Source organism: Pleurodeles waltl, chromosome 11 (genome assembly GCF_031143425.1).
Source record: "Pleurodeles waltl isolate 20211129_DDA chromosome 11, aPleWal1.hap1.20221129, whole genome shotgun sequence".
Taxonomy (NCBI): domain Eukaryota; kingdom Metazoa; phylum Chordata; class Amphibia; order Caudata; family Salamandridae; genus Pleurodeles; species Pleurodeles waltl.
In genome coordinates this window covers 739,004,698-739,017,267 of record NC_090450.1, presented here as the reverse complement: position 1 = coordinate 739,017,267, position 12,570 = coordinate 739,004,698, and the positions used below count along the sequence as shown (strand labels likewise).

The 12,570-nt window shown below is 40.7% G+C and overlaps 1 protein-coding gene across 1 annotated transcript in view; it reads left to right on the top strand.

Moving 5' to 3' along the window:
* The window catches only part of LOC138266081 (trichohyalin-like), a 475,778-nt gene that overhangs the window by 94,230 nt on the left and 368,978 nt on the right, over positions 1-12,570 (top strand). Inside the window, exon 7 of the mRNA XM_069214443.1 lies at positions 9,389-9,496. Within this exon, the coding sequence (XP_069070544.1) occupies positions 9,389-9,496 (108 nt within the window). The remainder of the gene's footprint in view (positions 1-9,388; positions 9,497-12,570) is intronic.

Here is a 12,570-nt window from a genome sequence, read left to right as displayed (position 1 = left end):
CCCTCTGGTAGGAAACCGTATTGTATGTATGTATGTTTGTGTATGTCCGGGCTGTTTCAGTAGCACAACCCTAGCTGAAAGCCAGCTAAGCAAAGTACAAGGTATATTGCAGAACTACAATCAGCCTGTCTTTCTAGATGGGGTGTTTGAGTCTGAGAGACAGGGTTGACTGTTTACGGCAAAGGGTTGTAGACTTATTTATAGAGGTGTTTCTTCAGATCTTTCCTGAACTGAATGGTAGGAATAGTTGTGATGAATACAGAAATGTAATTTCAGGTCTGAATGGATATGTGAATTCCCCTGTATACCTCTAGCAAAGAACAACACAGGAAGAAAGGAGGTGGGGTTGCTGCAGGGGGCATCTTCCAAATGCCATTCTTACACAAAAGTAAATGTTCATGATTCACCATTGGTAGCACACCAACTGTATTCACGAAGCATTTAGTATTTTCATTCATGCTAATGATCACCAAGGATTACAGCATTGATGACTACGCATCGTCTCAGGGAACATGACATTCACCCTTTTCAAAAAGCATGACGTGTCCTTTAAAATAAATTTACATTGGTCACCAGTAGAATATTCCAGATGGTGGCATTAGGCACCCCAAAACCAATAACAAGCTGCCACCAGCCAGGGTATTTGCCGAGGGAGGCAATGAAAAATTTGTTTGCTCCTATTCATAGCCTATTAAATGTGTGACCAAGAGGAGCCCCAATTAACAATCAAGGAGGTAGTGGGATTAGGGGTCCCAGAACTTGTTGCAAAATTCAAAAATGCAGGAGAACTTTCGGGGACAAAGGAAACCAGGATGGCACAGCTTCATAGTTTGTTTGGGACTTCAAACCTCACAATGATTTCCTTGCCACGAGCTAATTAGGCAGTAAACCTAACCATGCTGTTAGACAACAGCAACCACCACAACCCACTATGCTGGGGTGCTTGAATTGTCCTTTATTAACCAGCATCCTCTTCATAAAATGTAAACAAAACCTCAAGTTTCTAATTGTAATAAGGCATCATTGTTAGCGGTACCTTGAAGATATCTGCTTCATAAATCTAACGTTTTCATACAGAATATGCTTCTTAGTGCAGTAGAATGCCTTTTCAGATGATCCCAACTTCTGTGTCGTGGGATCTTCAGTGATAGTCATAAACATTACAATAATTCCCTGTCACATGCGTGGATCCAGAGCACTTTTCATAGATCTATTGTCCATTGAAATGTTACACAAGATATCAGTGTCCGTTTGTACTGGTAATGAGCAACACCCTGTGATAACCTATCAGTGGCAAAATATTTTCCTGGAATTCCGTTAATTAACCTTAATGAAAAGTGTCAAACCTCCGTTGCAACATTTGATGTGCAAGAAAGTGGTAAAAACGTATGAAAAAGAATAAATGTAGGCTTTCAGTGAAAGGAGAAAAAAGTCCTCTCTTTAGGGAGTCCAGGAGCTTCCACTTCCCATAATGTACTGGCAGTTACTGCACAGAGACACTTTATTCCAGCTCCTGTGAATAGGATATCAGATCACCTGGGAGGCTTCACACTTCTATTTTTTAGTAAAATTGTATAGCAAAACTTTTCATTTTCATTTTCGCTCAACATCTTTAGCATCATTATGTCCAGTGTGGTAATTGTTTTTGCTGTTTTCTGGCACGTTTTCACCTCAGAAATACCTTATCTTTTAGAGAAGTGTTCCTCCTTCGAGAAGAAAGGGACTGTTTCAAAGCCAGGCACGGTCTATGTGCTGTGTCTGCCGGTCTCACCGTCTGCCAAGAACTGTGACACCTGTTAAGAAAATGTCTAGAAGGACTTTGAAGGATTGAGAAGACATCCAACTAAGGGGAATGGTGCAGGACATGTGAGTACAGGAGGAGAGGAAGAAGAAGAAAAAGCTGGAAACGTCACCCTCTCACCCTTCCTATGAAAGACAACCAGCTTCTGAAGAGGACACCCGTAGAAGGAGATCCAGAGAAAAAAGAATGTCAGGAAAACGCTGTGTATCGGCTCCGACCTGCTGTCAGTTGAATGAGGGTTTGATGTCTGCTTTTCAACTATGTCATGGAGAGCATTCCAAACACCCACTGTCAGACAGATCCTCACTGTCGAAAACTGCAAACTAGTCGGTGTCAAATCTGCAGTGAGATCCTCGTCTAAGCCAATTTTGGTCCATATGACCTCACAGCTCTTGACTTAAAAAAGAGACACCATACAGCTCATTCTAAGTCCACATCAATGTTGGAAAGGCTAAGTCTGTCACCATCACCTACAATGTCCATACCTATGACAGGTACTCCCTTTCAATCAATTATGTCTTTTGCCTCTACACTCACCGCGACTGGCATCATCTTATCAAAATTGTGTGTGTACCTTGATGTGAAACCTAATTGTTTTACTTCATCTTTGACTATAACTCTGCAAAAAAGAGTACAGTGTTTATCTAAGCCTCCTCAGAGTATGCCTCACCCAATCCTCCCGATCCACATCTGCTTCCTTTCAAGCCAGTAAGGCCAGTAATCACAAAGGAAGATCTACTTCAGGTTCCTTCACAAACCTTACAGCTGTCACCTTCTAAGATAATATTGAGACCAACATCTTTGTCTCCACTAATCAAAGGAAGGCCAACTTCAAAGTCTCCTCACATATCTCCTGCCACTTCCCATTGTGTACCAAAAATGAGAGAAAGACATAGGTCTCCTTACAGATACAGATTACCCTAATACAGGATCAGATAATACTTATTCAGCTTATACTCCAACTTCGCCACCTGTCTCACTATCTTGTGTCTCTCTCTCATCAACAACGTTATGACCTTTCATGAAATTCTTTCCAGTGGAGCGGCTAAACTGAGTATTCCTTTAGAGGCTTTGCAGCCAGCTATTTCTGTAATTCTACAAATGTAAAAACATAGACCAGCATGAGAACTTTTGATACCTTTAGTACTGGGCCTCGTTGGCATTGCAGAGGAAAAGTTCCTTACTCCTGCTACTATAAAAGCTGCTACTCTGTGCATACGGAAAAAAAATAAAGGGCCACACCAATCTCCAGACTTCCCGAAAACCGAATCGAAGCCTGATTCAGTTATAGTGGTTTTGATGAGAAGAAAGAACACTTCAGGTCAGGAAACTACAGGTCAGGAGCAAGAAAGCAAATGTCTAGATACTGGCCCGAAAGTATTTGGGACAGTAGCTACTTATTTGAAAAATGTGAGTGCCTCAGCAGTGCTCAGAAGATATCCGAGCAGAGGGAAATATGCAAGTACATGCGATCCTTCATCAATGACCTGCCAAAACATAACCAGCAAGACTTTGCCAAAATGCTGCATTAAAATTCACTGGTTTCTAACCATACAATTAGTGCAGCAGTTGATTTGCTGGATTGGCAGCTATAGGATACTGTCATGGCATATCTATTTGCAGATCCTTCTTGCTCTGCCTTACCACTCTAAAGCTGGAGGCACAGCTAATTATGTGTGCTTTTCAGGCAGCACATGGAGGAAGAAATGTTCAAATGAAAAACACGGCAGTGACTGAAGGCTGTGGGCCTTGAAGAAAGAAAAAAACTCCTTCAAGCAGAAATTTAAGGCAAAAGATAGGAGGCATCACCAACACAGGATTCAATCCCTCACAGGCCTTTTTAACTACATTAAAAACAATGCCCCCCAAAGTTAGAGATCCTCTTACCAGAGAAGGTTGTCAAAACCTAAATCCTTATCGATGAGGCCTCCCACATCCAGAGGAAGGCAATCTGGTGATTTATAGTGACTATCTAATACTTCTCCTGCATTTCTCAATGGGGAAAGCCATATTCTTGCACTTGACAGAGTGCTCTTCAATTACTATAAATAAATGGATGATGAGTATTGTAGCTTGTGGATACTTTATATGTTTCAAGGCCATTTCCCTGCCGACTTCTCCGAAACCTATAGAGTTTTCATCTACCCCTGCATGGGCAACGGGGAGGCACAGACTGCTTTCAGAGGAAGCACATGCAATCTGGCACGCAGACAAGTGACTGTAACAGCGATGCACATTCCAGGGCGGATGAATCAACGGACTTTATCCCAAGACAAAGTCCCTAAAATGGGTCTTAGATGGCAAAGGCTTAAAAGCCACTTTCAGAGTCTGAAACACTTTCTATAGACCTTTTCACAATGGCAAAAAATTCAGAAACTTTGCATCCAGACTACCAGATCAGAGGTCTCAAGGGAATGCCCTTTTGATCAATTGTTCAAGTCAATTTCTTTCTGCCTTCTCACTGTTCCCACTAATCCACTCAGTAATATTGAAATGTGAGATAATTGCAACAAATGTATTAATAACGTCAGATTGGCTGAGACAGCAGTGGTGGCAGAGCCCTTTACACAAATTCATGGAACTACACAGGAGACTTCCATGCAAGCCAGATCTACTGACCAGGCTTCAGGGGCAAGTTCAATACCCCACCTTAACATCAGTGATTTTGGCTACATGACTTTTGAATTCAGACTGTGTAGCCATTTGAATCCTCCAGTGCACTGTATGGAAATATTGAAAGAAGCTAAATATTCCTCCACAAGATTATTTCATGAAATGGAAAATATTCTGCATTTGGTATCAGGATAATGGACACAGTCCAACCATGTGTCAGGAGAACGTTATTTTGCCCAACCTGCTTCATTTAGTCCAAGCCAAGCTACACATCAGTAACCGTTAATCTGGCCACTATCACAGTCTACAGAACATCTCTGAATGACCTATCATTCTTTAAGTAGCCAGTCATCAAAGACTTTTTTGAAGGACTTTAGGAAGTGTTTCCTCGAATTAGATACCCCTGTCCACTTTGGAAGTTAAACGTTGTTTTGTCAAAGCTACCACGCTCTCATTTTGGGCTGATACAGAAAGCTACATTGCAGCTTCTCTCCTGGAAGACAACTTTACTAGTTGCCATTATATCCACATTGAGAGTGAGTGAGTGAGTTGCAGGCATGATCAACTGTACATCCCTACATCATGTTCCACTCCATTAGGGTGGTAATGAGAAAACATCCTTCTTTTCTCCCAAAAGGAATTTTTGGCTTTCGTATTAAACAAACTATTGCTTTTCCTACTTTCTTTCCCAATCCTTCCTCAGCTGCAGAACATGCCCTTTATTCTCCAGCAGTTATAAGAGTCCTTTTCTTCTACCTAGATAAAAGGAAATACTTGAGAAAAATGACACAACCCTTTGTTAAGAATGAATAGAGATATTTTGTGAAGTGCCTGACTGTTTCTTATGAAGCATCCCAGTGCTAAGATTTTACATTATCTGAAACCAGGCTGCACAGTACTTAATGGTAAAAAGGTTAACATTAGTAAAAAGCTAAGTTTTCAGTTGTTTGCTGATGTTTTACTGGCAAGCTATTCTAGATTTTTGGAGTGATAAAATAAAGAGGCACCCTGATTCTGATTTTATAAATCTTAGGAACCAGCGCTTGCCTGGCAACGCAAGTTCTCAAATTTCGTTCAGGGCATAAGGATTAATCAGAGTTTGAAGATAAAATGGACTCGAGTTTGACAGTGCCTGTTAGCTTTAACACAAGGCTTTATATTGGATCTGCTTTTAAATCGGTAGCCAGCGCAGTTCTCTTAGGCCTGTCCTGATAGAAGCATGTCTCAGGATGTTTAACAGCATCCGTGCTACTGAATTTTGAATTCTCTGTAATCTGTTTAATCTTGTTTGATAAAGACCACATTAGAGAATGTTGCTGTAATCCAGACACAAGATTACTATAACTTTAATTACTGTTTTCTTAGTGACGGGGGCTAGAAACCTTTATATATTTCTGATGACTCTTAGTATCCCAAAGACTTTGGCTGCAAGGTGATTTCCTTGATTTTCAGTTCTCAGTTTTTGGATCTAACCAGACTCCTAGATTTCTTATGTTGATGCTGGATGTGGGATCGATCAGGGGTATGATCTCACGCCTCTACATGGCACTGAAAGCAGACAGGTGCTTGGATCTGGAGGGAGTCCGATGTGAGGTGCTGTGGGATCCATTGACAGATAGGGAATAAATATGTGCTAAAGTGTAAGACCCATCCAGTAATGCACGATTTAGGGTGACAAAGTTTTATTATTTGCACCATGCTTATCTAATCGGACAGAGATTGCATAGGATCTTCCTGAATAGATCAGGTTGCTTCCCCAGGTTTGGTGGTCAACCTGCCCACTTTATACGTATAACATGGGAATGTCCCAGACTGAGGGTATGTTGGACCGGTGTGGTTGATATGTTATGCAGGATTATGGGTCCCGAGTAGAGTACGAGGCACTGTATGTTAGGCTTATTGACAAGCCCAACTAAGGGGAGTAAGATGAAATATTGCTTTGCATTACTTTTGAATCTAGGTTTTGAGTAAGGAAAAGGACCCAAGCACGCAGGCCCCTAAGCAGGGGACCAAATATGGTTTGGTTGCCTAATAGCAAAACCTCTGTTTTCTCCACTTCAAGTTTTAAGCAGTTGTCACCCATCCATGTTGCCACCTCCAGAAGACTGATTCAACTGAAGGGCAGTTAAACTGGGATTCTGGGAGAGAGTGATAATTGTGCATCTTCTGTGTAGGAGGTTATTAAAAAGCCAAAGAGTTCTTTGATATCAGCCAGTGGCTGAGTATAAACATTAAAAAGGGTAGAACTCGGGGAAGATCACTAAGGAACTGATTGTCACAAAGGGACAACCTTAGAGTAGAAAGGTTTTGTGACTATGAGGCAAGCCAACATAGTGCCTCACTGTCAATGCCACAGTCCCACAATCTCTTTATCATGTATGGCAAGTTCAGGAACGGTCTAGAACATCCAAGCACTCTGTAGCAGGATGGATTGTATCCTCTATCACGTTATGCTACCAGCTAGCAAACTTACCTCTTCTCTGGAAACCTAAGGCTCAGTCTTTCAGAGGGACCAAACGCTGACATCTGTAAGACAGCAACATGGGCGTCTGTCTACACATCTACAAGACACTATTGCTTAGGGTCAGACACGCAAGCAGATGAAGGAATGGGTCCGAAAACCTTGAGAAATCTCTTTAAATAGTCTCTTTTATGTCTTCCTATAATCAGTACACTTGACTAATGTTGTTGGTTTCCCTAATGCTGCCTGACAGCTGCATTATGGTTGTTAAAAAAAAAAAAATAGAAATAGCTTGCTGTGCTATTCTAATACTAATGACTATCCATGAAAAGTCTACAATGCAGAAGAAAAGATTACTTACTTGTAGGATTGGAGGAATCTTCATTGAACCTATAAACTACCCACAAGCCTCCCCGGCTCAGTACGGTTGGGTATTGGAAAGCAAATATGAAATGAGATGTATCATCAATGCTACCAGAAAGAATGAGCTGGCTCTGTGAGGCGAGTGCAATGCATTGTGCGACATGCAAATCACTGAACTCTTTAAGAGACAGACCTCTTTTTTCACCTTTCAGTGAAAGCCATCAGGCTGCATTTTCCCATTTATTCACTGTCACACCTTTCTTAAACCTCAGATGATGTAATGGAAGCTTGAAACTGCTCATTAAGCTTCCCTAATGGACTGCCAGGAACAAATGCCCCTGATTACTGGGTGTTTTATTACTTCACCAAACCCCCTCAAAAGCAATATTTTACAGTAATCCATAGTTTTCTGCTCTACAGTGTGTGTGTGTGTGTGTGTGTCTGTCTGTCTGTCTGTCTGTCTGTCTGTCTGTCTGTCCGTCCATACCCTTCACTGTCATGATTGGGCAATAATATACAGTTTTTTTTTTGTTCTACAGCCTCTCTACATGTGTGTATGCTTGCACGTATTTGGGCCATTAATTAACCGTTACAGGTTTTGCTATTTATATGGGTCCTTCGGATGTTCCACATAAATGACACCACCTTCAGGTGAAATTTGTATGCCTCCAATATTCAGGCACAAAACAGATGAACGGCATAATGGTGATTAGCCGGATGTACTTTATGCTAAATTGTGTAGGTTCCATATCGTGGACTCTTGCAGGCCTGTTACTGAAACATCATGGAGGTCATCATATACATTTTAGGCTTAACAACTTATCTGATATGGACCTAAAAGTAAAAAAAAATTTTTAAAAAAAAATATATATATATATATATATGTTTAATAATGACCGATCTCTAGACATAATTCAGCACAGATAATTGTTGATAGTTCCTGGGATGGAACGGTATATTCCCAACCCTGCTCTCTTATTTACCTGCCTTGAGACACTAATTCAGGTTCCTGTTAGCACGAGCCACATGTAACAAAGTTCTGTGAGCATGCTTTTTGCAACTAGAGACTTATTTTGCTAACTGACCTATTTAGTAATAGGTAAGTTCTCAAAATAAGGATGTGGATTGAGTAACAGTTCAAACTGCGTATTTCAAATTCATTAGGTATTTCGCAAATTGCTACTCTGTTAATTGGTCGGGGGTCACAGGAATGGTAGCCTGCAGATCACCATGCTTGTTTTTTTTTTTTTTTTTTTTTTTTTTTAATACGATCATTCAAGAAACATTTTACTTGAAGGAAACTGGCCTGATTTAAAAAATAAAAAGAAAAGCTCCCTTTTTCAAAAGGTTTCTCTGTGAGTTGGGAATGGTCCCCTGGACCACTGGCTATTCCTCCAGAAATGTTTTCATTAATTCTCAGATGAAAGGGGCTCAAAGAGCATCCCTTCCATTGCAAATTATTGACTATATGTACCCAGCAGCTAACCCATATTTGGAATTGGTGAAACTTTGCCAACATGTGAAATGGGTTTTGTACATGGCCAGAAACAAATTTCAGTCACAAACTCCTGAGTGACATGTTTGCGAAGGCAATAACAGTTTGTATGTCTGTTTTTGTCATACAGATGCTGGATATTTTAGATATTAGTCAGGTGCTGAATGTCGCGGGTGCTCAATGCAGTTTTGTGAGAGAAGTATGTTAAGGAATTAATATTGGTAGGATCAGGAAATCATGATCTCCCCACGTTCAGATGCTCAGAATTGATAAACCAGTACAGAAAATAACTGTGTGCATTAGCCTAGATTGCAGGCTTGGGCACCTTGCATCCTTAAACTCAATACACATGGTGACTGTATAGCAGTTGACAATCATGATCCTTGGTATGGACCCTATGGTAAAACTCCCGCCTCTACATCAGATCCACATTGCAGTCCGCTCTCATGTCTTTCTGAACCATGTTGTGATTAGGATGTGGGGAAAGGTATGGAAGGACTACTGCTAAGTAGCCCATTTCAGTATTGCAAGAAGGATGCACCCTAGCTGCACAAAACCTCAAACCACACACCATCATTGTAAGACAGTTGTAAAATGTGGATGTACTTTCTTTGTTGTAAACCCAGATGTTTGTTATCTCCTGTCATTTTCCAAGGTGTTCCAGTGTTGAACTTTGACAGTGTAGCTATTGACAGTGACCTTGATTCTGTGAGGACTGAGAAAGTGCGTGCCCACTTCTGGAAAGCAATGGATGACAGGAAAGGTAAGCCAGCTGGATCCGTTTATATAAAATGCTGCTATTATTTGAAATGGACCTCATCTGAAATGTGCAGTCAATAACCAAGCATGCAGGAGCTGAACTAATCCTCTCCTTAGTTACATCTGCAATAGTAGATGCATCTCATTAAAAAGCAAAAATACAAATATCTTCACCATGTTCCTCTCATTTTTCATCTCTGACTAAGAGCCACATTTTAAGTATGGTCAACCAATCCTCTGCCCAGCCACTGCCATATTGAAAAAAAAAACTTGACCTGGCATTTTTTTTTTCAAAACGTGTCCCATTGATAAACGAGGGGTGCTTCAATGATGAATAAAAATGTGCCTGTCATTGCACAATGCCATGATATGTTGTGGTAAATGAGATTAAAACAATTCTGTTTTTCGTTCCAGTATGCCATGTATAATGTTGCAATTTTCCAGCCAGGGTCATCCCTCTTGCTCAAGGCAAGAAAAAAGCAGCTAAAATGGCTGGAAAGGCTTTTTGGTGATTCTATTGTCATAGATTGAATGCCAACATTTTCTGGGACAAGGGTCAACATTTGGTGCTTTCTTCTGGAGTAAACAAAGGTGAACAAAGGTCTACAATATTGGAAAGGTACCCAGTAGCTGTGAAACTCTTTTGACTCTTTATCAATATCCCTTAGATGTTTTAATAACAAACACCTTCACTTACACTGTAGGCAAACAGCCTCACAACAGATGATGGTGAGGTGGACCCTGAGCTAGCAGCAGTAGGATGAGAGTACATCAGGAGCACAGCTGATAGATGGTTTGGAGAAATTGCAGTTAATTACACTGCTAGTGAGGAAGACGTAGTGGGCGTAGGGTGTTACAAGAGAACATCTAGAAATGTTCTTTGAGCACCAGATGCTTAAATCATGATTAGGAACCTTCTGGTACCTGCACATAAAGCTGAAGGCAGCAAGGCTATGAGTTGGTTTGTACTCCCAATGAAGATGCAGCAGAATCCCCACAGAGTGGACCCTTGAGGTACTGACTTGCTACTATGGTCAACAGTAAAGGGAAACCAAAAGCAAAAACCAGTACTATTTTTAAAATATACACAGCAGATCTTCAGTAGTAAGGAAAACTGATGGAGAAAGCATGACATTTCAAGAATGTAAAATTTTGGAATCAGAACAGAGTAAAAAAAAAAAAAACCTACACGCACAAGAGGCAAGTTACTGTTGAAAGCAAAATAGAATCACTGTCATTCGGACTGGCATAGGTGGAGTAGGAAGTGCATTCCCTTGACAACAAATTAGGATGGCAGAAAATAAGAGATTGGCTCAGCCAAAAGACTTTTAAAAGTTCTCAGTGTATGATGCGCCATTGATTTGTGATCTGCAAACCAAGTTGACAGCTTGGAAAATTAAGCATGGGCAGAAAACCTTGTGCATATGAGCAGAGGGTACTTTAAAATGGCAGTGAATTTTATATTATTCTAGAGAGGTGACTGGACCTTGAAGTCATTGATGGAAAGTCAGATCTGATCTAGGCCTATAAACTTCCCACTAGAGGCCTAAGAAGATTGACAGGCGGATAACAAACAATAATTTTGGTTAATTTTTAAATCAGAGTAAAGGTGCTAGCTGCAGTGGCAAAGATGATTTTGTATAACTAGAGTAGTCAAAATGTCAGACCTCTGTTCGCTTAACTATCTCTCCAATCTTAAGAAAGCACAAGTTCTTATGTGTATGTGGCAGAATTCTCCTTTAATGATAATTAGTCATATCGCCTTGGTCAAAATGATGATACTCCCCTATTCTTATTCATATTTTTGAATATTATGATTAAGGTTCCTCAAAAACATTTCAAGGATCCAATTGCAATACTACGTGAATTCATCGGACAAGCAAAAAGCCTCATATTCAGCTGGAATCAATCCAGCTGACTGTCGAGGATGGAGGCTTAGCTTTACCCCATTTTAAGAAGTATTGTGAGGCAGCTTATAAAGTTTGGATTGTAAATGCTGCTACTACACGGCAAGGGGATTCTAACTTTTATCTGAAACAGATGCTTCTCGAAAATAATATCCAATTATTTCATTTTCTCAAAATGCTGTAGCTCCTCAAACGTATTAGATATAAGATCCCATATTTGCTTTGGTTCAGAGGTACTGAGCTACAACATTCTTATCATTTTACTTGCTTTCCTCCATCAGTTTCCTTTCAAGAAGCTGGAGCATTTGGGCTCCTTCTTACTAGGAAAGTTATAGATGACTGGGCTGAATTGGGCTTTCTTAAACTTCAAGATTTTATAGAAGGAGACAATGTTAAAACATGGGCCAAACTCAAAGCTAATAATCCTGCATTCCCAGACTTTTCAATTTTTTATTTTTTTTTCTTCATTTTTTCAGATTTGTTTTATATCCAGTCAACAGGTTTCGCAAACCCACTACTCATCTGAATCACTTTCTTTCAATACTACACAAGTATTGTGTGTTCAGAAACTAATTGGGGTCGAATTGATACTGTATTCTTCAAGAAGAGCTGTCAGAAAAACTTATTTCTCCTGCTTTAAGTAGGATAACAACGCAACAGCTTGTGTAATCGATTCTCAGTCCTGGAAGCAGTACGTTGTCTTCTCCTAAAGGCTTTGAGAGGCGCCAACTTTAAGAGGATGTCATTTTTTTTTACAAAGTGGTTGCTTTAATATTCACCTTTGCGGCCCAGCAAGATGTTTCCATCAATATCGAGTAAATGATTTCAATCAAACAAAAAATGTATTAAGCGTGCTACTCACCCGGTAGGGTCTCAAGGGGCTGTGGGGGGGGGGGGAGGAAGGAGCAAAACAGGGGGGTTACTGTTCAAAAAGCCATGTCTTGAGGTGTTTTATGAAGGTAAGGCGGTCCTGGGTCTTAGGTTGGTGGGGAGGGAGTTCCAGGTCTTGGAGGCAAGGTAGGAGAAGGATCTGCCTCCGGAGGTGGTGCGTTGGATGCGGGGGACTGTGGCAGAGCAGAGGAGACGAGTGGGAGTGTGGAAGTTCACTCTTTCGTTGAGGTAGACTGGTCCCGTGTTGTGGAGGGATTTGTGGGCGTGGATGGAGGATTTT